The 27,941-nt window shown below is 48.0% G+C and overlaps 1 protein-coding gene and 1 long non-coding RNA gene across 3 annotated transcripts in view; one reads left to right on the plus strand and one right to left on the minus strand.

Moving 5' to 3' along the window:
• Positions 1 to 27,941, plus strand: part of LOC138352347 (uncharacterized) — a 237,992-nt gene that overhangs the window by 19,262 nt on the left and 190,789 nt on the right. For both annotated transcript variants that reach the window (XR_011222766.1, XR_011222767.1), the window contains exon 3: positions 6,495 to 6,535. This is a non-coding gene — a long non-coding RNA (uncharacterized lncRNA). The remainder of the gene's footprint in view (positions 1 to 6,494; positions 6,536 to 27,941) is intronic.
• LOC123748644 (potassium channel subfamily K member 1) overlaps positions 25,468 to 27,941 on the minus strand; it is a 193,779-nt gene continuing 191,305 nt past the window's right edge. Inside the window, exon 8 of the mRNA XM_069304730.1 lies at positions 25,468 to 25,767. Coding sequence (XP_069160831.1) covers positions 25,610 to 25,767 — 158 coding nt within the window. The 3' untranslated portion in view covers positions 25,468 to 25,609. The remainder of the gene's footprint in view (positions 25,768 to 27,941) is intronic.

Here is a 27,941-nt window from a genome sequence, read left to right on the forward strand (position 1 = left end):
GAATGAGGATTTTCTCCCGTTGGTGGCGCAGGACCTGCCGCCTCGTGATGGAGTGGGTGGGGAGGTTATCCTGCCGCCCCAGTGGTGGCTGTTGGCCCGGCGTGTGTGGACGGTGGTGTACACGACGAGGTGGTGGTGTGTGCGGCTCAGCCCCCGCAGTCTGTCTCGTCGCTTCCACCGGCTTCTGCACCTCTGTTGCCTTCGACGTCTCTGCCGGCACCCTCACCTGTGTTGGACCCTTCCTCTCCTGCGGCCGCGCCTGTTCCTTCTCCTGTCTCATCTGTGGGTGGCGATCTCGTCCCCTGTGTTGTTGAGGCTGACATTCTGCGGGGTCGTGCTACCCCGGTTGGGGGGCAGTCTACCGCTGGCTCTTCTCGGGTGCCTCCTGCAGGGGGTGACAGCTCCGATGATCAACGGCCTGTCCCCAAGCATTCACGTATGGATGCGGGTGCTTCACCTCCTCGTTGGTGGGCAGAGGAATGTGAGGATGCGGCGAGTGTCGATGTTTCTTCTGAGAGCTGTTCCTCTGTAGAGTGCGAGGATGGTGCATCTGGTGCTGGTGTGGGTCCTGTGTATGGTGTGGGCCCTGGTGTAGCTCATGCTGTTGGGGTGGGGGCCGGTGTGGGGCCGGTACCTCTTTCTTCGGGTGCGTCGCCTGCGTCGGATGGTTAAGGTTCCCCGTTGGGGGTGGTTCCCCCTTGCGGCGTTGAGAGTAGACGTGGTGACCTGGTGATGGTATTGAAGAAAGCTGCGCGCTCTGAGGGTTCCGTGCCCCCTCCCCCGTCCCCCGTTTCGTCGGCGGCGGTTCTGCCGTCCCACACGTCTCCAGCCATTTCTTCTGTGTCTCCTGCTTTGTCGGGGGCAGTGTTGCCACCTCGGCAGCCTCCGCTCGCTATTCCGGTGTCTCCTACTTCCTCGGCGGCGGTGTTCCTGCTTCCCAAGTCGAGTTCTTCGTCTTCGGTGTACCGTGGTTGGGCGTGACCCGATTCGCCGGATGTGCTGCTTCCCGAGTATATGGAGTACCTGCGGTGTCGTGAGGGCCGTTTACCTACCGAACTGGAGTACTTAATATGGGAGGCTTATAAGCGGAAGTATCCGTCGTGGAAGTTTCCTGAGAAATATCCTCTTTGTTGACTGTTGTGTGTTGTGGGGTTGCTTGCGCCTGGGTGCGTGAGTGTGGGGTGGGGATGCATGTGTGTGTCTGGGTCGGTGGGGTTTCGTTTTCCGGTTCCTGCGTGTTCCGTTTTTTTCTGCTTTTGGGTTGCTTGTGTGGGGTTTGCGTATGCTTGTGTCTTTCTGTATATGTTCTGTGTGGTTGGGTGTGGTTTTAAACTTCCAGCTTTGTGTGTAGTGTGCTTGGCTGGTTGTGCTATTGTGCTGCTGTAGTGGTGTGTTTAGTGTGGTGGTGGTATATATTTTGTACTTGTGTTCTTACGGCCTTTTGGTCGTTGGCATGTTTTTTGTGCCTTTTGTTTGTTTTTTGTACTTACGGTTCCTTGTGTGGTTCTGTTTTCTGTTATTAATGCCTTGTGTCCTGTAATGCTTTTAGCTTGTCTTATGTGCCCGTGTTGGGGTTTGTTATATGCTTTGTATCACGTATATTTCTCTTTGATTATTCTTGTGTTTGGGTTCTTTGCCTGTTGTTCCTGTATCCTGTATTGTGTATCATGTATGTACTCATGTTTTCTTGTATGTGGTTTTTATGTTTGTATTTTGTAATTTTCTTTTATAAATAAAAAAAAAAACTTGTGTTCCGATTTCAATTCAAATTACGTCCATTTTTGGCCATAGAGTGCATACGAGCATAAAGTGACGTTATTTTTAAGTGGACAGGTTGGGCTGATCACGGCGACCCGTAGTTAAGCCCCAACTAACAACTCCTGCCGTAACATTCTGCATTAGTTCTTCAATAATTTATTCAATGTATCAGTATATAACGATCACGTGCATATTTAGTGGTTAGTTCCAAATTAAATCAACGAAAGCCTCGTCTCTCACATTAAGTGTTGGTGTTCTGACCCTCCGTGATCACACTCGCTCCCTGACAAAACTCACACACATTGAAATGGCCAAATCACAGGTCAGGTTGTTAGGTAACTTGTCTACTGTGAGGCGGAGAACAGCCACAACTGAGCAGCTCGAAGCTATGCAGATTTTCGCAGCCATATGAAGGGAATTTGCGTTAGGAACCAACGCGCCAGCTCTGCCGACCTGTGGTATATAAGCCGGTAATGACGTCGAGAACCTCTCTTCCTACCCGACTCTGGGTCACAGGGAGAATTACATTGTTTATAAACTGAGGCCTCTAAATTATGATTATTTATAAATCGAATTAATTAAGAGAATTAATTTGTTGAATTATTAAAATATGATAATTTTTTTTATCAACTAATATATTAGTGAGACCTAACTGGAACAACTGCAGTTCTTCAATTGTCTCTGGTGGTGAGGGAGTCAGCTGACGCCGCCCCGACCTGAGAATGTGGCGGCGCTCTGCTACGCTCTTACTGAATGTGTATTATTGTGTACGGAACACGAATACTCGGAGGAATTTAATTTAATATCAAATGTTTACAAATTATTGATCATTTAAACAATCCACTTAACATTTAGAGGGGAAATTATTTCCTAAATTATTACCTTCCTTAATTGTGTAACTTTGTCTTTGTCTGATTACATCTTGTCTGTCCCTACCCTTCACCACCTTCCCTACCCTTCACCACCTTCCCTACCCTTCACCACCTTCCCTACCCTTCACCACCTTCCCTACCCTTCACCACCTTCCCTACCCTTCACCACCTTCCCTACCCTTCACTCTCTTCCCTACCCTTCACTTTCTTCCCTACTCTCACTACATTCCTTTCCCTCCACCATCTTTCCCTCACTTCAACTTCTTCCCTACCCTTCACCACCTTCCCTACCCGTTACAACCTTCCCTATCCTTCAAAACCTTCCCTACCCTTCACCACCTTCCCTACCCGTTACAACCTTCCCTATCCTTCAAAACCTTCCCTACCCTTCACCACCTTCCATACCCTTCACCATCTTCCCAACCTTCCATCACCTTCCCTACACTGCATCACTTCCCTCCCCTCACTACTTTCCATAACCTTCACCAACTTTCCTATCCTTCACAACCTTCCCTATCCTTCACAACCTTCCCTATCCTTCACAACCTTCCCTATCCTTCACAACCTTCCATATCCTTCACCACCTTCCCTACCCTTCACCACCTTCCCTACCCTTCACCACCTTCCCTACCCTTCACTCTCTTCCCTACTCTCACTACATTCCTTTCCCTCCACCATCTTTCCCTCACTTCAACTTCTTCCCTACCCTTCACCACCTTCCCTACCCGCTACAACCTTCCCTATCCTTCAAAACCTTCCCTACCCTTCACCACCTTCCATACCCTTCACCATCTTCCCAACCTTCCATCACCTTCCCTACACTGCATCACTTCCCTCCCCTCACTACTTTCCATAACCTTCACCAACTTTCCTATCCTTCACAACCTTCCCTATCCTTCACAACCTTCCCTATCCTTCACAACCTTCCATATCCTTCACAACCTTCCCTATCCTTCACAACCTTCCGTCCTTCGCAACCTTCCCTTCCCTACCTTCAATACGTTCCCTACCATTCACCACCTTCCCAACCCTTCACAATCTTCTCCACCCTTCACGACCTTCCCAGCCCTAAACCACCTTCCCAACTATTCACCACCTTTCCAACCATTCACCACCTTCCTTACCCTTCACACCTAATCACCCCTTCACCACCTTCCCTACCCTTCACAACCTCCCCTACACTTCATTAACTTCCCTACCCATCACCATCTTCACTATCCTTATTACCTTCCCTACCTTGCACCACCTAATCAACCTTTCACTACCCTCTCTACCCTCACTACGTTCTCTACCCTCACTAGGTTCCCTTCCCTGCACTACCTTCCCTAATCTTCACAACACTTTCCCTTCACAATCTTCCCTATCCTTCCTACCTTTCCTGCTTTGCACCATCTAATCAACCTTTCACCATCTTCTATACCCTTCACCACCTTCCCTGCCGTTCAAAACTCTCCCAAACCTTCACCACCACCCCTTCCTCTGGGGAGGAAGGGAACTCTGGGTGGTGCAGGGGGAGGGTTGTGGGTGGCGGGAACTCTGGGTGATGCAGGGGGGAGGGTTGTGGGTGGAGGGATCTCTGGGTGGAGCAGGGGGAGGGTTGTGGGTGGAGGGAACTCTGGGTGGAGCAGGGGGAGGGTTGTGGGTGGAGGGAACTCCGGGTGGAGCAGGGGGAGGGTTGTGGGTGGAGGGAACTCTGGGTGGAGCAGGGGGAGGGTTGTGGGTGGAGGGAACTCTGGGTGGAGCAGGGGAAGGGTTGTGGGTGGTAGGAATCTTCCATACCCTTCACCACATTCTCCACTCTTCACCACTTTTCTTATCCTTTATAGCAACCCGTCGTCGACTAAAGTCCATTACATCCAGCGGTCGATACCACAGACGCATTCATCAATCTTAATTTGTTGTTCATTCAAAACAGAAATTTTCTTAGATATATATTAATATCATAATATATAAGCGTATTGTGCATATTTAGGCATTGGTTAGGTGTTTAGGTTATGTTGGCGATTATTTGTATTAGCAGTACGTGGGTGAAGCATTTATACAACCCATCCTCGACGCAAGTCCATTGCATTCAGCAGTCAACCCCACAGACGCATTCATAAATTTTAACATGCTGTTCATTCAAAACGGGAATTTTCTCAAGTATTAATTAATATTATAATATATTAGTATATTGTGTATATATAGGCATAGGATAGGTTAGGTGTTTAGGTTCTGTTGGCGATTATTTGTATTTGTAGTACGTGGGTGAAGCATTTACAGCGTTGTGATTCGAACAAAATTCGTCAGTGAAGCACTTGTTCCGGATATGTTGGAACGTCAGCAGTTGTAAGTCGTGTGTAAACCGCTTTTCATTCATAAAAAGAGGGTTGGCGGGTGGATGGAATAACTTTTGGGTCTTTGTTTGGAGGACGGGCTGGATTTATAGCATTGTGATTAGAGCAAAATTCGTCAGTGAAGCACTTGTTCCGGAAGTGTTCGAACGAAATTAGTTGCGAGTCGTGTGTAAACCGTTTTTCATTCATAAAAAGAGGGTTGGCGGGTGGATGGAATAACTTTTGGGTCTTTGGAGGATGGGCTGTTTATAGAATTGTGGTTCGAACAGAAGACGTCAGCGAAGCTCTAGTTCCTGAAGAGTTCGGACGTTAACAGTTGTGTGTCGTGTGTAAACCGCTTTTCATTCATAAACAGGGGGTTTGGCGGGTGGATTAACATGCTTGGATCTTTGTATGCGAGGACGGGCTGGTTTTAAGGCAAAACTGTGATGAAACATCACCTGGCTTCGAATGAGTTTTTGAACGAGTTTACTCTCACTCTGAAACGAAGAACTGATCCCTTTTCTTCTGCGGGTCAAGTCACAGCCCGGCCTCATAAACAAAGGCCAAATACTCATTAATCTAGTCGTCAAACCTATGTTTATGAACGTTAGGACTTTACACCCGACTCACAAGAGATGAAGTTCGAACATTTTTCGAACAGCGCTTTGCTAACGTCCTGTATTCGAATCGCAGCTGTAAATGCTTCAGGTATATAATTTCCCATAGAACCTGAACACAACGTAACTATACCGCTAGCTCTAATATATATATATTATTTATATTGAAGAACACGTAAATTTTGTGTACACTGTACATAAGTGTTAATTGCTGCATTTCTGGGGAGGGCTGCCGCTTGAAACAGCTCAGCCTGAGGATGGGTAGTTATAGTCATAACATATGTGGAGTGGAGCGGAGTGACGGAAATAAGAAAATCTAATTTGAAAAAATATCACCATTTCTGATGGAAACTAAAAACAAGTATTTAGTCGAAGTGATTTAACTGTCTGTTGTAATGTTAATTCCTGGTTGTATACAGAACAATTATAATGCTTTAAAGGCTGCAGGAACCTGAACTATGCGATTGTTGTCAAACAATGTCCAAACACCAGGGTAGATAAGGCCGCTACCGCTGTCCCCGACGAAGTGTCGACTCGGGATAGTTTAGTGTTCTACAGGAAACATTAGAGGAAGGCAGACCGTAACTGCTGTTCCAAAACAACGTACGTGTCGGTCGCTCTTATCTTTAGTGCAGTGTTTATTGTCTTGTGTTGAAATATTAGGTCGTCTTCCTCGGTCTGTGTGTGTGTGTGTGTTGCTAGCAGTGTTGTGTTCAATCACTGGTCCTGCCTCGCCTTGTTAGACGAGGAGCTCCAGCGACCTCATCCTTCAGGCAAAAGTAAGTAACATCTCGATGCTCAAGCGTCACATTTACCGGCGCTGCTTATATATCTGGATTAAAATATGATTATTCATGTGGAATATGAGGACCCTAATGTATAAAAAGGTGTAAAAATAAAAAAAAATAAAAATCGTATTTTTTTTTCAGGCAACAGGTCATCGCGGGACACAAATCCACCAATTTTTAAGGTACGTAACAATTTCCTTCAGTTTCCATTGAGGCCATATTATGATGTCCGGTAATTAATCACAACTAGTGTAAGTGTAGGCTGGGTTTATCCGGGGTGGCGAGTGGGGTCGCTAAGCGTCCTAAGAATCGTAGTTGTGGGGTATAGTCCTCCTGGGGTACAGTTTTCCTGGGGTACAGTTTTCCTGGGGTACAGTTTTCCTGTGTACTGGGTGTATGTGTAGATACACTTGGGAGTTGCGTGGTGACCGCCGGCCGGGTCGGACGTTCCTGAGGTCTCTCCGCACTGGCTAGTGTTTACGTTGGGTGATCGCTTGTTTGCCCTGCTGGTGGTGGTTTGCCACTGACGGGGTGACGTTTGCTTCGCCATGGGGACGTTTCGCCCTCCATTGCAGAGGACGCTGTCAGATGGTCTGGCGTTTACGGTGCCGGTGGACCATCCATTGGTTGGTGTCGCCCTAGTAGACGTGCTGCATGTGCAGCTGTCTGACCTGGTGGGCATCCAGCTGCTTCAGGGCCACCGTGCTGTGGTAAAGTTCCGCCTCCAGGCTGCCTTTCAGGGGTTTCTCGAGCGGTGTGAGGGGCGTGTTTACCCTCTCCCTGATTCAGCTGGCTCAGTTAAGGTAGTGAATCTTAGTGTCACCTTGACGTCTGTGACGGTGCATGGTGCCCCCTTCGAATTTCAGGACGACTTTTTAACCTCCTGTTTCGAACGGTTTGGGACAGTGTTGAGTGTTCGTTGGAACAAGGTCGTTGCCGGGCACTGTGTTGGTATGCTTGACGGCTCCCGCACCCTGACGATGTCGCTGAAGGGTAGTGTACCGTCGTCGATGTCCGTGTTGGGATACACGCTCCGCTGCCTGTACCGGGGTCAACCGCTCACCTGTTATCGGTGTGGTCACGAGGGTCATCTGGCTGCTGCGTGCGACGTGGGAGCGACTGGTCGTGTGCATGTTCTTCGTGCGGAGGATTTTCCGCCCCTGTTGCGTTCGGGCGGTGTAGGTGCTGTGCCTGAGGCGCCTGCCTGCCTGTCTGCTGCTCCGCCTGTTGAGGAGAGCTCTCCGGCCTGTGCGACACGTCTAGTGCCAGCTGTGGCCCCTGGGGTTGTTCCGCCGGTGTGTGAGGGTGTCGGGCTGTCGCCTGAGCTGTGTGTAGTGAACGGTGTCTCGGTGGAGGTTCATGTTCCGCCCCCGCCTGTGGATGTGTTACCGGCTCCCGGGGACGCGGGTTCTGCCGTTTTGGAGGGGGTGCTTCGTGGTGAGGTGCCTGCCGTGCCTGAGTGTGTTGCCTCCTGTAGTTCTGCTCTTCCCATTCCTTTGCAGAAGCGTGCGCGTCGGTGTTCTGAGGCTGTTTCCGTGGATGATGTAGACAGTGTGGGTGATGTGGACTCTTCGGACGGTGCGGGTGTGGCCTGTGTGGATATGACGGTGGAGGCTGTGCCTGCGGCGGGGCCTGCTGGGCGTGGTGTGGTGCGGCCTGTCTCGAAGCGTTCGCGGCGGGGTCGGAGTGTCTCCCCCCTTCGTGGTGTGCCTTGGGAGGAGGTGGGGGAGTATGGTGCTCAGCTGGCGTCCCCCGCCGAGGATGATGGTTCTGTGAGGGGCTCCGACGTTGCTCCCTGTGCCCCCCCTCCTGCGTCTCCTGCTGTTGGGTCCCCGCAGTGGGGGGTTGTCCCTGATGGTCGGGACCTCGTCGTGAAGTTGCGGAAAGATGTGCGCCAGGGAGCCTCGGCTCCTGTGCCCTGTGGTGGGGTCGCTGCCGCGCCTGCAGTTCCCCCTCCTTCCTTGCCCCGGTCTGGGGGTTGCCTAGTCCCGTCTGCTGGGGTCGTGCCCTGTGAGGGTTCGGAGTTGGGCCCTTATCGGGATGCCCGGGTGCTTCCGATCCCGTGGTGCTCGTCAACCATCTGGGTGTCATCAAAGAAGGAGTTTGTTTATAGGGTGCCGGATAGGATGTCTCAGCCGAGGGTACAGCCTGATGGCCGGCTGCCCGCCGACCTGTGGGTGGTTTGGGAAGCGTACCGCTTGCGCTTTCCGTACCGTAAGTTTCCGGAGAAATATTAGTTCCCGTCTTGCGCGCACCGCTACGCCGTGCCTGGATCAGCTGCCACCGTGACCATGACGCCCCGCCCCCCGGTGCGGGGAGTTTTCCTCTGACGTTCGCCTCTGTTTTCGTCGCCACTCCTCTCTCTACGGCCCATCACGTCTACCGCTTTTGACTTTCTTCTCCTCTTTACCATCAACGCGTCTCCTTATATCTGTCCTGGTGCAGTCATCGGGAGGGTTACCCCTTCATGCAAACTGCACCTATTCTCAAGAAGAAGAAGATACACTTGCCGGCTGACACACGTCCAGCAAGTGGTGTCAAGCTGCCTGGCCAACCAGAGGTCAGCTGGCCGGTCTTGAGGTCATGGGAGATAGGTCAGGTGAAGGGAGTACCAGCACAAGCAACTAGGTTAACCCATCTGTCAATTTAACCCATCTGTCAATTTAACCCATCTGACCCACCACCTGTCAATTTGTCTGGTCTGTCAGGGATCGGAATTAGTGTCAAACAGGTGACTTGCTTCTAGGTTCCAAGTGTAGAGTAAGCAGCTGTAAACGTGTTCTTAGAGACACATAACATGATACGATGATCAGATTCAGATAATTTTATAAGGCAAAAAAGGGCAGCAATTATGTACACTGATGGAAGGGAAGTATCAGGAGAAAGCGCCAGGACACTGATGGAGATGTAGCAAGCTTTAAAGCACTCGAGGTGTAAAGTATCTGCCGGGGTCCACACTGTATCAAGCTTTAATATTAGTTGGTAAAGTTGAGAACGTTCAAGTGTCGTGGCGAGACATTGAGCATAATGTGTTCTCTTTTAATATATAGAAGAGGAAGAACTTTTGTTATTGTATATATTTCGTATATTTACTATTGTATACTTTTGTATATTTGTTATTTGTCTATCAGTCCAACATCTCTCCACATATTCATTTCATCTAGCACACCCAGTTGAGAGGCGGGCTGAAAGAGCAAAGCTCAACCCCCGCAAACACAACTAGGTGAATTCCTAACTTTGCATTTTGCCTTTCTCTATCTCAATACCATGTACTTTAGAGCATAATACTGTTACACAAATACTCCTGTTACACATGCTGTCCATTCCACAGCCTGTAGAAAACCAGTGGTAGAAACTGATATGGGTGTTTCATTAGCAGTGACAAAGAGAATACTTAAACAAATATCTAATGAAGATCTCGCCGACCTAACAAATTCACAAAGACCTGAAAGTTGTAGCATGAAATATTATGATAGATATCGTGAGGAGACATTCACATATGGGTCTAATAGAACAAGAACTCGGCAATGTGATGTTATAGTGGCCAGAATACGCCTGGGATATAGACGTATCTGGCAGCTTTCTCAAAACTCAAATGTCGAGTACACAATGTGTCAACTTTGTGAAAGAAAAAACATGCACTCTCTTGAACATTATATTGTAGAATGTCCCATATTGACTGACTTTCGCCCTCCTGGGCTCAGGTATGCTGAACTGTGTAATTACTATATGAGTACTGGAACACTTGATGATATATTGGACTTGTACCCAAGATTGACCATGTAATGTATCAATTATACAATGTATGTGATGTAACTATATAACCTGAGCTTGTAAAAGCACCTTCATCACCTTCATTGATTAAATGCTTAACTGCACACCAGTTTCTCTATCAGCTATCTCACTCTGTCAGAGTAAGAGAGACAAATGTATGTGAATGCATGTGTGTATATATGTATGTATATATGTATGTATATATGTATGTATATATGTATATGAACGTATATGTATGAGTATGTATATGTATGTGTATAAAGTATATATGGAAGCTGATCAGAATTTCATTTCACATTTGTAAATGCACATTAATGACACTATGTAAAAGACACATCGAACAATTTATGTAGGCCATACGTAAATCTATGTATATTTGTATTTACGTATGTAGGTTAGCTTAGCATTTTAAAAGCACCGAATCACCTGTGGTTGATTGTTCAATAAATCCCTGAACTATATATTTAACATATCTCTAACCCTGTCCATGGAGGACAGAAGAAAATGTATATATGCTGGTAAGCACTGTAAATGTGTGGCCACGTCTGTGGTAGAAAATAATAAAAAAAAACTGTTACACAATATATTTTTTCAATATATTTAAGTATATTTTTACCATTTTTATTCTCTAACCCCTCACACTTCTTATTCCTCTCTTCTATCTACTGCCTCCAACGTGTTTATATAATTTATAGGACAGTCTACATTTAATAGGTTATGTCTTAGATAAGTATAATTTTTATCCACATATTTACCTGGATTTTCAAAATCTTTTCTTTAAACTGTCGCTTAATTTTGTTGAGAAGTAAATGAGTTGGATAAGTTATTGTGTGTGTCTATCTGGCTGTCTTTGGCTGTGTCTATCTGGCTGTCTTTGACTGTGTCTGGCTGTCTTTGGCTGTGGCTGTCTTTGGCTGTGTCTGTCTGGGTGTCTTTGGCTGTGTCTGTCTGGGTGTCTTTGGCTGTGTCTGTCTGGGTGTCTTTGGCTGTGTCTGTCTGGGTGTCTTTGGCTGTGTCTGTCTGGGTGTCTTTGACTGTGTCTGGATGGCTGTCTTTGACTGTGTCTGTCTGGCTGTCTTTGACTGTGTCTGAATGGGTTAGTTAACTAGAACGTCTTGCTTCTGTAGTCTGCTGAAATTGATTCTATAATTCAGGTTTTACTTCTAGTGTTTTGGAGTATGTGAGAATAAGTAAGAATATGTGGGATTATGTGGGTATATGTTAGAATATGGAGACACGATATTTGACTCTGCATTTCTAATCAGTTTGGTATTAACCTATAATACTTAAAGATGACTTAAGATTGCTAGTAATGTATTTCTTGTCCAATGGGAAATGAGGTGAAGTATTAGCCTATACCTGCAGGTGGTGGATAAGAAGACTGAGGGCAGCATAAGGAATAAGGCTGTATTAACAGGAGTTAACACATTATGTGGAGAATGTTAACGTGTAAAGAGTACGTAACGTTATAATAATAATAATAGTATATTTAGGGACTAGTACATATGTACAAAATGAGTTACAAGCAGAATGTTGGATTTCAAGACAGAGATATTATATATACTATGCCTAAAGCCATTAGAATGCACAGATCTTCAGGCACACGTAGCATTTATGTTAAGGTGACGTATTAACTGTTTAGCAATACAAGCACAGCTGTTCCACGAGGGTGGAACTGAGCGCGCTCGACGGTGTTCCATTGCATGCACATAAAACTATATCTTGGGGTACGGGTATAGGTAAATTTTTCACTGTTTTAACAATATGAGAAATGGGAAAGTGTTTAGGTTATTTAAAATTTCGCGGCCGAGTGATTGAGAATGGGGAGAGGGGAGGGATTAGAAGGGTGGGGGAATTGGGTGATGCAGGCGGAGGGTTGTTGGTGGAGGGAACTCTGGGTGGAGCTGGGGAAGGGTTGTGGGTGGAGGGAACTCGGGGTGGTGCAAGGGGAGGGAACTCTGGGTGGAGCAGGGGGAGGGTTGTGGGTGGAGGGAACTCTGGGTGGTGCTGGGGGAGGGTTGTGGGTGGAGGGAACTCTGGGTGGTGCTGGGGGAGGGTTGTGGGTGGAGGGAACTCTGGGTGGTGCAAGGGGAGGGTTGTGGGTGGAGGGAACTCTGGGTGGTGCAGGGGGAGGGTTGTGGGTGGAGGGAACTCTGGGTGGAGCAGGGGAAGGGTTGTGGGTGGAGGGAAGTCTGGGTGGTGCAGGGGGAGGGTTGTGTGTGGAGGGAACATTCCCTACGCTGCACCACATTCTCTACCCTTCAACACCTCTACCCTTCATCCACTTCCCTTCCCTTTACCACCTAATCTACCTTTCACCACTACCCCAACCCTTAACAACCTTCCATACCTTTCTTACCATTCAACACCTTGCCTACCCTTCATCTTCCGTACCGTTCACCACCTTCCCTACCCGTCACAACCTTCCCTACCCTTCACATCCTTGTTTACCAATCATCTCTTTTCCTACCAATCACCTCCTTCCCTATCATTCACTACCATCCCTACCCTCCACCACCTTTCCCACACTTCAACCTCTTCCCTACCCTTCACCACGTTATATACCCTTCACCACCTTATCTACCCTTCACCAACTTCACTAACTTACATAAGAACATAAGAACAAAGGCAACTGCAGAAGGCCTGTTGGCCCATACAAGGCAGCTCCTATTTATAACCACCCAATCCCACTCATATACATGTCCAACCCATGCTTGAAACAATCGAGGGACCCCACCTCCACAATGTTACGCGGCAATTGGTTCCACAAATCAACAACCCGGTTACTGAACCAGTATTTACCCAAGTCTTTCCTAAATCTAAACTTATCCAATTTATACCCATTGTTTCGTGTTCTGTCTTGTGTTGCTACTTTTAATACCTTATTAATATCCCCTTTGTTATGTCCATTCACCCACTTGTCAACCTCTATCATGTCACCCCTAACTCTTCGCCTTTCCAGTGAATGCAACTTAAGCTTTGTTAATCTTTCTTCATATGAAAGATTTCTAATTTGGGGAATTAACTTAGTCATCCTACGCTGGACACGTTCAAGTGAATTTATATCCATTCTATAATATGGCGACCAAAACTGAACTGCATAATCTAAATGGGGCCTAACTAGAACAAGATATAGCTTGAGAACCACACCAGGTGTCTTGTTACTAACGCTGCGATTAATAAATCCAAGTGTCTGATTTGCCTTATTACGAACATTTATGCATTGATCCTTTAGTTTTAAATTCTTACTAATCATAACTCCCAGATCCCTTTCGCAATTCGACTTCGCAATCTCAACACCATCTAGCTCGTATCTAGATGGTGTTGAGTTCACCATCGAACTTCCATACCCTTCGAAATCTTCTTCTACCTATCACCACCCAATCCATCTTCACCTTCCCAACCCTTCTCAACCTTCCTTACCCTTCACCACCTTACCGACCCTTCACCACCTTACCGACCCTTCACCACCTTACCGACCCTTCACCACCTTACCTACCCTAAACCACCTTCACTTCCCTTCACCCTCTTCCCAACCCTTCACCACCTTCCCTTCCCTTCACCCTCTTCCCTGCCCTTCACCAACCTTCCCTTCCCTGCACCACCTTCCCTTCCCTGCACCACCTTCCCTTCCCTTCACCACCTTCCCTTCCCTTCACCACCTCCCCTTCCCTTCACCACCTTCCCTACCCTTCACCACCTCCCCTTCCCTTCACCACCTTCCCTACCCTTCACCACCTTCCCACCCCCTTCACCACCTAGTCAACCCTTAAGCACCATCTCAACCCTGCATAACCTTCCCTATCCTTCAAAACCTTCTCTACCTTTCACCACCCTCCCAACCTTTCATCACCTTCCCTACTCTGCATCACTTCCCTCCCCTCACTACTTTCCATAATCTTCAACTTTCCTATCCTTCACAACCTTCCCTTCCCTTCACCACCCTCCCTTCCCTTCACCACCCTCCCTTCCCTTCACCACCTTCCCTTCCCTTCACCACCTTCCCTTCACCACTTTCCCTTCCCTTCACCACCTTCCCTTCCCTTCACCACCTTCCCTACCCTTCACCATCTTCCCTACCATTTACCACCTTTCTCACCCTTCAACAGCTTCCCTACCCTTCACCACCTAATCAACCCTTTACCACCATCTAAACCCTTCATAACCTTTCCTTCCCTTCACCACCTTCCTTACCCTTCAACACCTTCCCTACCCGTCACCAGCACTTTCCCTTCCCTTCACAATCTTCTTAACGTTTCATAACCTTCCCTACCCTTCACCACCTTCCCAACCCTTAACATCTTTCCTACCCTTCACCACCTTCCCTACCCTCAATACTTTCCCTACCCTTCACCACCTTCCCTACCTTCAATACGTATCTTACCCTTCGCCACCTTCACTACCCTTCACAATCTTCTCCACTCTTCACGACCTTCCCAGCCCTAAACCACCGTCCCAACCATTCACCACCTTCCTTACCCTTCACACCTAATCACCCCTTCACCATCTTCCCTACCCTTCACCACTTTCACTACTCTTCACAACCTCCCCTACACTTCATTACCTGCCCTACCCATCACCATCTTCACTATCCTTATTACCTTCCCTACCTTGCACCACCTAATCAACCTTTCACTACCCTCCCTACCCTCACTACGTTTCCTACCCTCACTAGGTTCCCTTCCCTGCACTACCTTCCCTAATCTTCACCACAATCCTTTCCCTTCACAATCTTCCCCTATCCTTCCTACCTTTCCTGTCTTGCACCATCTAATCAACCTTTCACCATCTTCTATACCCTTCACCACCTTCCCTGCCGTTCAAAACCCTCCCTAACCTTCACCCCCTTCCCTTCCCTTTACAACCATCCCAACACTTCACCATCATCCCTACCCTTCACAACCATCCTTACCCTTCACCACCACCCCTTCCTCTGGGGAGGGAGGGATCTCTGGGTAGAGCAGGGGGAGGGTTGTGGTGAAGGGGACATTCTCTACACTTCACCACATTCTCTACCCTTCACAACCTTCCCTACCCTTCACAATATTTCCTACGTATCACCACCCAACCCGTCTCCACCTCCCCTACCCTTCACCACCTTCCCAACCCTACAACCCTTTCTCTACCCTTAACAAACTTCCTTATTCTTCACCACCTTCCCTAAGAGCAGGGAGGGATGTGGGTGGAGGGAACTCTGGGTGGAGCTGGGGGAGGGAACTCTGGGTGGAGCTGGGGGAGGGATGTGGGTGGAGGGAACTCTGGGTGGAGCTGGGGGAGGGATGTGGGTGGAGGGAACTCTGGGTGGAGCTGGGGGAGGGATGTGGGTGGAGGGAACTCTGGGTGGAGCTGGGGGAGGGATGTGGGTGGAGGGAACGCTGGGTGGAGCAGGGGAGGGTTGTGGGTGGAGGAAACTCTGGGTGGTGCTGGGGGAGGGTTGTGGGTGGAGGGAACTCTGGGTGGTGCTGAGGGAGGGTTGTGGGAGGAGGGAACTCTGGGTGGTGCTAGGGGAAGGTTGTGGGTGGAGGGAACTCTGGGTGGTGCTGGGGGAGGGTTGTGGGTGGAGGGAACTCTGGGTGGTGCTGGGGGAGGGTTGTGGGTGGAGGGAACTCTGGGTGGTGCTGGGGGAGGGAACTCTGGGTGGTGCTTGGGGAGGGTTGTGGGTGGAGGGAACTCTAGGTGGTGCAGGGGGAGGGTTGTGGGTGGAGGGAACTCTGGGTGGTGGTGCTGGGGGAGGGTTGTGGGTGGAGGGAACTCTGGATGGTGCTGGGGGAGGGTTGTGGGTGGAGGGAACTCTGGGTGGTGCTGGGGGAGGGTTGTGGGTGGAGGGAACTCTGGGTGGTGCTGGGGGAGGGTTGTGGGTGGAGGGAACTCTGGGTGGTGCAGGGGGAGGGTTGTGGGTGGAGGGAACTCTGGGTGGTGCTGGGGGAGGGTTGTGGGTGGAGGAAACTCTGGGTGGTGCAGGGGGAATGTTGTGGGTGGAAGGAACTCTGGGTGGTGCAGGGGAAGGGTTGTGGGTGGTAGGAATCTTCCCTACCCTTCACCACCTTCTCCACTCTTCACCACTCTTCTTATCCTTCAACACCTTTCCTACCCTTCACACCCCTTCCCTACCCTTCACCATCTTACCTTCCCTTCACCATCTTACCTACCGTTCACAATCTTGCCTTCCGTTTACCACCTTGCCTACCTTTCACCTTTTTCCCTATCTTTCATAACCTTCCCTTACCTTTCACCACCTTCCCAACCCTCACTATTTTCCCTAACCTTCACCAACTTTCCTACCCATCACGTCCTTTCCAACAATTCACAACCTTTCTAACCCTTCCCCACCATCCCTTCCCATCCACACCTTCCCTACCCTTCCCTCGTCCCTACCCCTTCACCACCTAATAAACCCGTAACTGCCATCTCAACACTTCATAACCTTCCCTTCACAACCTTTCTTACCCTTCACCACCTTCCCTACCCTTCGCCACCTTCACATCCCTTCATCAATTTCCCTACCCTTCACCTCTTTCCTTACCTTACTCCATCTTATCGATCCTTCACCACATTCCCAACCCTTCACCACCTTGCTAACCCTTCACCACCTTCCCTACTCCTCAATACCTTCCCTGCTCTTCACCACCGTCCCAACCCTTCACCACCTTCCATTCCCTTCACCACCTTCCCTTCCCTTCACAACCTTCCCAACCCTTCTTCACTTTCGCTATCCTCCGTCAACTTCCCAACCCTTCACCACCTTTCCTTCCCTTAACCATCTTCCCTTTCCTTCACAACCTTCCTTTCACGACCTTCCCTACCCTTTACCACTATCCCTACTCTTCACCATTTTTCCAACCCATCTCCACGTTCCCAACACTTCTTCACCTTCCCTACCTTTCATCAACTTCAATTCCCTTCCCTTCACAACCTTCACTAACTACCCTACATCTCATCATCTTCTCTTCCTATCACCACCCTACCCGTCACCACTTACCCTACCCTTCACAATCTTTTTCACCCTTCACCACCTTCCCTACCCCTCACAATCTTCTCCACCCTTCACCACCCTCGTTCCCTTCACCACCTTCGAAACCCTTCACCACCTTCGATACCTTTCACCACCTAATCACCCCTTGACCCTTCTCAACTTTCCCTACCGTTCACATACTTCCCTACCCTTCACTATCTTCCACACCCTTCACCACCATCCCTACACTTCACCACCTTTCCTACCCTTCATCAAATAATCAACCCTTCTTCATATTCCCTACCCTTCACCACTTTCCCTACTCTTCACCGCCTCCCCTTACATTCACAGCCTACTCGACCCCTCACAATCTTCCATACCCATCACCACCTTCCCCACCCTTAACAACCTTCTTTACCTTTCACCACCTTCCCTACCCTTCACCACCTTACCAACCCTTTATCATTTTCCCAACCCTTCACCACCTTCCCTACCCTTCCCCACCATCTCTTCTCTTCACCATATTCCCTACCATTTACCATATTCACCTGCCCTCACTACCTTCCCTGCAATCAGTACGATCCCTACCCTTCACTACCTAGTCAACCCTTGACCACATTCCCTACACTTCACCAACTTCACAACGCTTCACAATATTCCCTACCCTTCAACACCTAAGCAACCCTTCACCACGTTCCCAATTCTTCACCACCTTTCCTATCTTTCAGAACCTTTCCTACCCTTCAACACCTAAGCAACCCTTCACCACGTTCCCAATCCTTCACCACCTTCCCTATATTTCAGAAACTTCCCTACCCTTCACCACATTCCCTACCCTTCACCACATTCCCTACCCTTCACTACCTTCCCTACCATTCACTACCTTCCCTACCATTCACTACCTTCCCTACCATTCACTACCTTCCCTACCATTCACTACCTTCCCTACCATTCACTACCTTCCCTACCATTCACTACCTTCCCTACCATTCACTACCTTCCCTACCATTCACTACCTTCCCTACCATTCACTATCTTCCCTACCATTCAATACGTTCCCTAACTTTCACAACCATCCGTACCCTTCATCAGCTTCCCTCCCATTCACCACCTTCCCTACCCTTCACCACCTTCCCTACCCTTCACCACCCTCCCTACCCTTCACCACCTTCTCTACCCTTCACCACCTTCCCTACCCTTCACCTGCTCTTCACCATAGGCCCAATAGGTCGACTTTGTCCATGTCTCTTTCCTAAGACCCAGGAGACTGCCCCTCAGACATGGATAGATAGATAGTGATACGGACATCCTTATCATTAAAGCTATTTCACACTGCAGTAATACGAATCTTCCTTGACTTTGTAGGTGGTGGTCATGTCCAAGTTTCACAAAGCACTTGTGCCGTGCATCAACACTTCCAGCCCAACTATGAAACACTGAAAACCTAGCTATATTTAATCCATCTGTGATATTGACTTTATTTGCATATGTTTACCCTTTATGGTATATAGAATTATTTCTATATTTTGGTGTATTAATTAATTTATTCAAAAGTTTCTGATTCAAAATGAATTAGAAAATGAATAAGTTCATTAATTTATTTATGTTGATGACTGGGTTGGTGATGGTAGGGATGGTGCAAGTGTGGATGACAAGCCAGGAAGCGGAGAGACATACCCACCTACATCTCCTTCGGCTACAGGTTCTTGAGTGGCAGAAGAACTAATATAGCCTCCTTCACCTGCTGAGGCAGCTGGCCATCTTCCTCCACCTCCTCCCACCTGCGATTGGCTGTGATGAATCGCTGCTGGACGGTGACGTGCAGCTGGAGCCTTTCTGGGATAGTGTGCCCTTCGTGGGCACATTCCTGCGGCACCAGCAGACTCTCCGGCTGGTGAGGGGTCTGAAGGACTTCCTGGTGCAGGTCGGAGAGGTGCCTGCAGCGCAGCCTATTGCAATCTGGAGTCGTTGGGAAATTCTGCCAATTTCTTTGGTTATCTTAATATTTTTGTTTATTAATGCCTGGCCGCGACGTGTGGCCCGTCCTCGGGACCGTGACTGCATCGGTGTACAGCACAAATTTGCTCTCGCCGCTCCCACAACCCTCTGAGCCACGACATGATGCCACAACCCTGGGAACAACCCTCTGAGCCACGACATGATGCCACAACCCTGGGAACAACCCGCTGAGCCACGACATGATGCCACAACCCTGGGAACAACCCCCTGAGCCACGACATGATGCCACAACCCTGGGAACAACCCTCTGAGCCACGACATGATGCCACAACCCTGGGAACAACCCTCTGAGCCACGACATGATGCCACAACCCTGGGAACAACCCGCTGAGCCACGACATGATGCCACAACCCTGGGAACAACCCCCTGAGCCACGACATGATGCCACAACCCTGGGAAAAACCCTCTGAGCCACGACATGATGCCACAACCCTGGGAACAACCCGCTGAGCCACGGCATGATGCCACAACCCTGGGAACAACCCTCTGAGCCACGACATGATGCCACAACCCTGGGAACAACCCCCTGAGCCACGACATGATGCCACAACCCTGGGAACAACCCTCTGAGCCATGACATGATGCCACAACCCTGGGAACAACCCTCTGAGCCACGACATGATGCCACAACCCTGGGAACAACCCTCTGAGCCACGACATGATGCCACAACCCTGGGAACAACCCTCTGAGCCACGACATGATGCCACAACCCTGGGAACAACCCTCTGAGCCACGATCTCAGGATAGAGAACCTTCAGGAGAAAGTGCCAAGTAATTAAGACAATATAGCATTGAAAGGGATCAGGATAAGAATTTGGGATGGGACTGAAGGATGGAATGGTGCCCAACCACTTGGAGGGTCGGGGATTGAACGTCGATCTGCATGGAAGGAGACCGTCTCTATACCGTCTAGCCCAAATGGTTGGGCACACAGCGAGGAAGAAGCACGAGTGATTGACAATTGTGGGAGCAGCGGTGACGGCTGCCGAGGTACTGTGTCATGATGAAAAGTGTTCTCGATGGTTTCGTTTGGCCAAAGTGAATGTTATTGGGACACGCTGTGTGTGTGTGTGTGTACTCACCTAGTTGTACTTGCGGGGGTTGAGCTCTGGCTCTTTGGTTCTGCCTCTCAACGGGCAATCAACTGATTTACATAATCCTGAGCCTACTGGGCTCTATCTTATCTACATATGAAACTGTGTATGGAGTCAGCCTCCACCACATCACTGCCTAATGCATTCCATTTGTTAACAACTCTGACACTGAAAAGTTCTTTCTAACGTCCCTGTGACTCATTTGGGTACTAAGGTTCACCTGTGTCCCCTTGTTCATGTTCCATCTGTGTTAAACAGTTTATCTTTATCTACCCTGTCAATTCCTCTGAGAATTTTGTAGGTAGTGATCATGTCTCCGCTTACTCTTCTGTCTTCCACTGTCGTGAGGTGGATCGAACCCCGGTCAACAAGATTACGTTTACAGCGTGTTCTCCACTCAGCCACTAGCATCTACTCTGTGTGCGGATTATTATGTGGGCTTCAAGAAACAGGTTTGGTGTTATATCAACTCCTAGATCTTTCCTCACTGCCTAGTTTCGTAACCTTACATTTTCTCGGGTTGAACTTTAGTAGCCATTTGTTGGACCATTCATTCAGTTTGTCTGAATGGTCATCATCAGTTGGTCATCATGTAGCCTCGTACTATCTTCCTCCATCATTTATCCTCATAATTTTTGCATCATTAGCAAACAATGTGAGGAACGATTCTATATCCTTCGGGAGATCATTTACATGTATCAGAAACAGTGCAGGCCAAAGACTGAACCCTTTGAGACTCCACTGGATCCTTGCCAATCTGAGGCCCCACCACAGAATGCCCAACCACATGAGGGTGGATGGTAGAGCGACGGTCTCGCGTTATGTAGGTCAGCGTTCACTCCCCGACCGTCCAAGTGGTTGGGCACCATTCCTTTCCCCCGTCCCATCCCTACATCCCTGAACCTTATCCTGACCCCTTCCAAGTGCTATATAGTCGTGGGGGCTTTGCGTTTTCTTCTGATAATTTCCTTCCCCATTACAGAGTGGACGCTGGTGGCTGAGTGGAGAGCACGCTGGGCACGTAATCCTGTGCACCGGGGTTTGAGTCCCGGCGTCGGCGAGAAAGAAAATAGACAGTTTCTTTCACCCTGATGCCCCTGTTACCTAGCAGTAAATTGGTTCCTGGGAGACAAAGTTGTTACGGACTGCTTCTTGTGTGTGTGTGTGTGTGTGTGTGTGTGTGTGTGTGTGTTTGATAAAAATAGTAGTTAGTAACAGCTGATCGATTGACAGTTAAGAGGCTGCCGAAAGAGCAGAGCTCATCCCCCGCATGCACAACTAGGTGAGTACAACTAGGTGAATACAGACTAGATGAATACAGACTAGATGAAAAAACAAATCTTGTAGCCAATTACTGCCACTATATTATGAGGCAACAATTGAACAGTTTGTTAGCATATAAATTCGTCATTGCCTCTCACATTAGCAATGGTCTCATTGACACTAAATTGCAACTGCAAATTTCCAATGTTATTCCTCGCTGTTCAACTTTTCTTTAGATTTTATTGTTAGTAAACTTGTGTGCGGATTTTGAAAGTAATCTCATGAATATGTTCAGTCACTTGCTGCACATACGTTGTTTAATTATATTATTTCAAGTGATAAAATCCATAAGAGCCGTGATGAGGACTCGAAGCTATGCGTGGGTGGTCCCAAGCACTCACGTGTCAATTTACTCATTGAAACATCAAGTTAGTGTGATTACTATATCAAATACCATTGTTATTATTCATCAATGAAAATTCCGCTGTAGCGAATAACGTTGATTCCGTAATAGTCGTTCTGTGGGGGTTATTTGGGTCAAGTAATTATTCTGTCTTAAATCACTAATGGACTGTAACTAGTGGCAATGTGTTGCACAAAACCCCACAGTTGGAGGGGGGGTTAATTATTTATTGATAAAATTAAAATAATTCAGTGCCCTCTAAATTTAGGTTCTATTTAATTTGACAGTTAAATTTAATTTGTTTATTTGTTAATAGGCACTGAATTATCTAAACTGTCGTTAGTAACAAGGTATTAAGTCTTAATTGGCTGAGGGAATCCGTAGGTCAGAACAAGCGCCACCAACCTGCTCTCTTACTGCCCAACCTACGTCTGAATTTGGCCGTTTGCCCATATGGCTGAAAATGGACGTAATTTGAAAATGAAAAAATAAAAATAAATTGAGAATTTTTTTCCAAAACAGTAAGTTAAGGGTCCTCTGGTAGGTTAGGTGGGCTGGAAATTTAGCTAAATTTTCAAAACGTCATGAAAACGTTAATTGAAAGTTTACTCTGCTAACCTTACCGAGTAAGACAGAGAATTCAAACAAAAAACGGGACAGTACATCACTTTTGTGTTCCAGCTAGCCTGACCGCCAGGGGGTCTAAACGTGGTCGCCAAGCGCTCCCCAGTCTTTCCATGTGGAAGGGTGTTGTTGTTGCGTCGGTGCCATGGGGACCCCCTCCCCCCTATTCGCCGCTCTAAGACCGTGGGTCTGGAGTTTTCTGGACGTGCGTCTTACCTAGCCCTTGAGATTGTCCTGTTGGATATGCTGCGTGTGCATGTTGCCGATGTGCACGGGCTCCAACTGTTGTCCACCCATCGGGCACTTGTTAAATTTAATTCTGCTGCTGTCTATAGAGACTTTGTGGCCCATTACGATGGGCGCTCTCTTCCTCTCCCTGGGGACGGTGGTACCGTCACTATCTCTGACCAGTGTTGCTCGGTGACGTATGTGGCCCTGCATGGTGTGCCGTTTGAATTCACGGAGGCTTTGTTTTGACGGTATTTTGGCCAGTTTGGGACTGTCGTTTCCATCCAGATGAACTCCGTCTCTGCCGGCAGATGGCGTGGTGTCTCATGTGGGACCCGGACTCTCGGCCTGCAGCTCAAGTCTCCTGTTCCCTCCGCGGTGACCTTGATGGGCTACACTATGCGGGCGTTCTACGCGGGACAGCCTCGACAATGTTTTCTTTGTGGCATTGAGGGGCATCTGACAGCTGATTGCACTGGGATCGCGGCTGCATCTATTAATTTGTTCCGGGATGAGGATTTTCCCCCGTTGGTGGCGCTGGACCTGCCGCCTGGTGATGGAGTGGTTATCCTGCCGCCCCAGTGGTGGCTGTTGGCCCGGCGTGTGTGGACGGTGGTGTACACGACGAGGTGGTGGTGTGTGCGGCTCCGCCCCCGCAGTCTGTCTCGTCGCTTCCTCCGGCTTCTGCACCTGTTTCCGACTCTGCACCTCTGTTGCCTTCGACGTCTCTGCCGGCACCCTCACCTGTGTTGGACCCTTCCTCTCCTGCGGCCGCGCCTGTTCCTTCTCCTGTCTCATCTGTGGGTGGCGGTCTCGTCCCCTGTGTTGTTGAGGCTGACATTCTGCGGGGTCGTGCTACCCCGGTTGGGGGGCAGTCTACTGCTGGCTCTTCTCGGGTGCCTCCTGCAGGGGGTGACAGCTCCGATGATCAACGGCCTGTCCCCAAGCATTCACGTATGGATGCGGGTGCTTCACCTCCTCGTTGGTGGGCAGAGGAATGTGAGGATGCGGTGAGTGTCGATGTTTCTTCTGAGAGCTGTTCCTCTGTAGAGTGCGAGGATGGTGCGTCTGGTGCTGGTGTGGGTCCGGTGGATGGTGTGGGCCCTGGTGTGGCTCATGCTGTTGGGGTGGGGGCCGGTATCTCTTTCTTCGGGTGCGTCGCCTGCGTCGGATGGTTCAGGTTCCCCGTTGGGGGTGGTTCCCCCTTGCGGCGTTGAGAGTAGACGTGGTGACCTGGTGATGGTATTGAAGAAAGCTGCGCGCTCTGAGGGTTCCGTGCCCCCTCCCCCGTCCCCTGTTTCGTCGGCGGCGGTTCTGCCGTCCCACACGTCTCCAGCCATTTCTTCTGTGTCTCCTGCTTTGTCTGGGGCAGTGTTGCCACCTCGGCAGCCTCCGCTCGCTATTCCGGTGTCTCCTACTTCCTAGGCGGCGGTGTTCCTGCTTCCCAAATAGAGTTCTTCGTCTTCGGTGTACCGTGGTTGGGCGTGACCGGATTCGCCGGATGTGGTGCTTCCCGAGTATATGGAGTACCCGCGGTGTCGTGAGGGCCGTTTACCTACCGAACTGGAGTACTTAATATGGGAGGCTTATAAGCGGAAGTATCCGTCGTGGAAGTTTCCTGAGAAATATCCTCTTTGTTGACTGTTGTGTGTTGTGGGGTTGCTTGCGCCTGGGTGCGTGGGTGTGGGGTGGGGTTGCATGTGTGTGTCTGGGTCGGGGGGTTTTGTTTTCCGGTTCCTGCGTTTTCCGTTTTTTTTCTGCTTATGTGTTGCTTGTGTGGGGTTTGCCTGTGCTTGTCTCTCTCTGTATATGTTCTGTGTGGTTGGGTGTGGTTTTATACTTCCAGCTCTGTGTGTAGTATGCGTGGCTGGTTGTGCTATTGTGCTGCTGTAGTGGTGTGTTTAGTGTGGTGGTGGTATATATTTTGTACTTGTGTTCTTACGATCTTTTGGTAGTTGGTATGTTTTTTGTGCTTACGGTTCCTTGTGTGTTTCTGTTTTCTGTTATTAATGCCTTGTGTCCTGTAATTCTTTTAGCTTGTGTTATGTGTCCGTGTTGGGGTTTGTTATATGCTTTGTATCATATATATTTCTCTTTGATTATTCTTGTGTTTGGGTTCTTTGCCTGTTGCGTTCCTTTATCCTGTATTGTGAGTAGAATAGAAAGCGCCACATAGTGCCACCTATGTAGGGAGATCAGATAAGAAATCAGAAGCGGGGAGCCACATAGTGCCACTCCATATTAGGTCACCCAAGGTGTGTGTGGTAGCAGTCGAAAAAACAGTGAAGATAGGTATCTATTATGCGCCACTATGATCATGTTCATTTATACAGTAAAGTATGACAATATATTTAAGTAAAAATGAATTTATTTGTATAATAAACACTCACGGGTGAGTGCCAGTTACGCCCCCACATTCCTTAATGGGGCAGGTGTAAAACAGGTTCCTCTCGGTGAGGGTGGTTGCCCGTACCCTTCCTCGCACCTAATGGCCTTGACTTTACCGTAACAGAGTTCCACACCCAGTGGGTGTCGAGCGGGTCTTATATAGGAGTTAAATTATAAATCTCCTCCAGGGGTTAAAAAAATCAAAGAATTTATTAATGTTTTATTAGGTAAAAATCACAAATGATGTATAAGAAATTAATTATGATCCCTATCCCTCTTCCCCCCTCCACCTCCCCTTCCTCATCTGAGTAGAATTCTGACGTCTCCCCATCCGTGGTGAGTGGGGGGAGGTCTTGACCCCCTCCCCCCTCTCTTGGGGAAGTGGGGTGAGTTGGGTGGTTGCCTTTTGGACGACTTTCCTTCTGACTCTCATCTGAAGTGTTCTGGAAAGAGATGGGTGAAATAATTTATAGGACTATATCTCTTATTTGAAAAATATTCTATTTCCTCTAAGAACTGCTAGTACATACCTCTCCCCCTGCAGGAGCGGCCTTGTGTCCTCTACAGCAGTCATCATCAATTAGGCTACGTAACAGCATCTTGTTTGGGGCAGACCTTCCACGTAGAATTACTACTCTACAAATGTGGACGGGTCCTAAGAATTGCACTGAAAAAAAGAAGAGGTAAAATAGAGGTTGTACAAACTTTCTATTGTGGGAAAAAAAATAAATCTTTACCAGAAAGTGAGGGTAATACTAACCAGGCCCTTCAAGGACTTCAATCTTCCCTGCATGTGTTTCTGGGGAGACGCCTTCCATTTGTAGGATGAGGAGGTTGGAGGACTTCTAGGGAGGTTGTGGGGTGAGAGGGGTTTTATATGGGGGTAATCCCCTTGTTAGGTGGGTTGCCTAGCTAACAAAAATATTCTCTACACCACCTATAAGAACCAACCCTTACCCCTCTACAAAATGTCCTAACACAGTGATGTTTCATAGGAAAGTATCGTCTCGCATAAGCGAGGGCACGTTTATCATTTAATTTTAAACTAACGCTTGAAAATACATTATGTAAGTAATGTACTGTTGAAGGCAGCCCCAGGTGACTCACCCTGTGGACAAACATTACGCAATACAGTCCACAAGCAAGGGTAAAATCACTCTGGAGTCTGTAGCACATTCCAAACACCTTTGTTATTGTGTTAGTTTTAATAAATCCTTGAAAATAATGTCCATAAGTAACCGCCGACATTGCATAACTATCGAAAAAAAACATTCGATGTTTAACTTTATCAACATAAATAGCTACCCAATGTCCCATAGTTAATCTGCTGTGTGATGGTAAAATATTAGTTATGAGAACAATAGGTTTTCTTGATGAGATATTTAAATGTTCTATTTCATCAGCATTATAACAACCTAGGTAGTGCTCGATCCCCTAGATTATTTTTTAAATTAATATTTATATCATAACAATTCATTATGTTTTTAAGCTCGCACGTCACACAGAACAGTTCTCTGCCCGTCGATGGATAGTACCCTGGTCGTTTCCCCAAACAGCAAAACCAGTCTGTTATATGTAACACCACCACCAAACTCAAGCTCCATATGCAAGTTGCCAGATTTCTCCACAGGGAGGGAATCCTTTGTTTGAATGGTGGTTAAGTCAAAGGCGAATATCGATCTTCCCTTATTAAAAGTGTCATAGGCTAGAAGTGAATCACGCTCTAAGCCTAATGTCTTCAAAGTTTCGTAATAAAGGCGGGCATAATGATTGTCGAAATCACCGCCAATTCGGTAAATTGCGTTATTGTTCAAATACATGGCAATATTTTTCAGTTTCGCATTTTCAAAATATAATCCATTACCTTGGTGAAGGCCAGCGAAATAATTCATTGGTACAATTACCATGAATATCTTGTGAGGAATTACTTGCGCCCAAGGCTGATCAATTAAGAGACTAGTTTGATTCCCTGCTAGGACATATGCTTTAGAAATGGTTTTATTGAAAGTATAGCTTATGGGATCGGGGGATGCTACCAGTGAGCTGTTTAAGGCTAGGTAAGCACTTGGGTAGGGGAACACTCGTGTTACCCACAACTTAGCATAATCCATATGCAGCCGATACTTAGAGCCATCGTCCACACTTGTATTTAGCACCCAAGCATGTGGGGAGAGCTCCAATCTTAGGCGCACATCTATATTATCTAATATGTATTGGTCTAGGGTTGTTACGTCCAATAGTTGGGGAAAACACATTGACAATCCTTTACCTTTTAAATCGGTCATAAATTTTTTATCCTTGGCGGTTGCCCCAGTAAAAAATGTATTAGTAAATTCGTTAGGGATTACACCATCATCACTCCAGTCCCTACGAAAGGCTCCAATTCTCCCCAAGGAAGACATTTTTGATGGAGGCATGGAGGTAATTAATTTAATAAACGACCAATAATTAAAATTAGAATTTGTTTCAACTACCTGCTCTCCTAAAAACACCTGGACACCTTTAAACATGGTATTTGACAACCCATTCACAAATTCCACATGGTCATCCTCTTCCAATTTTGTGGTATCGTCATCTTTCGTTAAAGATACCTTAAAATCTATAACAATATTAGCTAAATCTAAGAAGGCGCCCTGGGTTCCAGGGATGCGGAATTCTAAGTAATTATCCTGCAAACGTTGAATAATAGGGAGGTTAACAGGTAGAATGTCTATTTGCTGTGTGGAGGCAATTGAACTCTCCACATTACGTATTCTGTTACTTCTAGGAAATTGGTCAATAATACTGGAACTATAATATTCTACTGGTATTTTCAACCCAGCTCCACTAGCCTCCGCCATG

The sequence above is a fragment of the Procambarus clarkii genome, chromosome 53 (assembly GCF_040958095.1).
Source record: "Procambarus clarkii isolate CNS0578487 chromosome 53, FALCON_Pclarkii_2.0, whole genome shotgun sequence".
Lineage (NCBI taxonomy): Eukaryota > Metazoa > Arthropoda > Malacostraca > Decapoda > Cambaridae > Procambarus > Procambarus clarkii.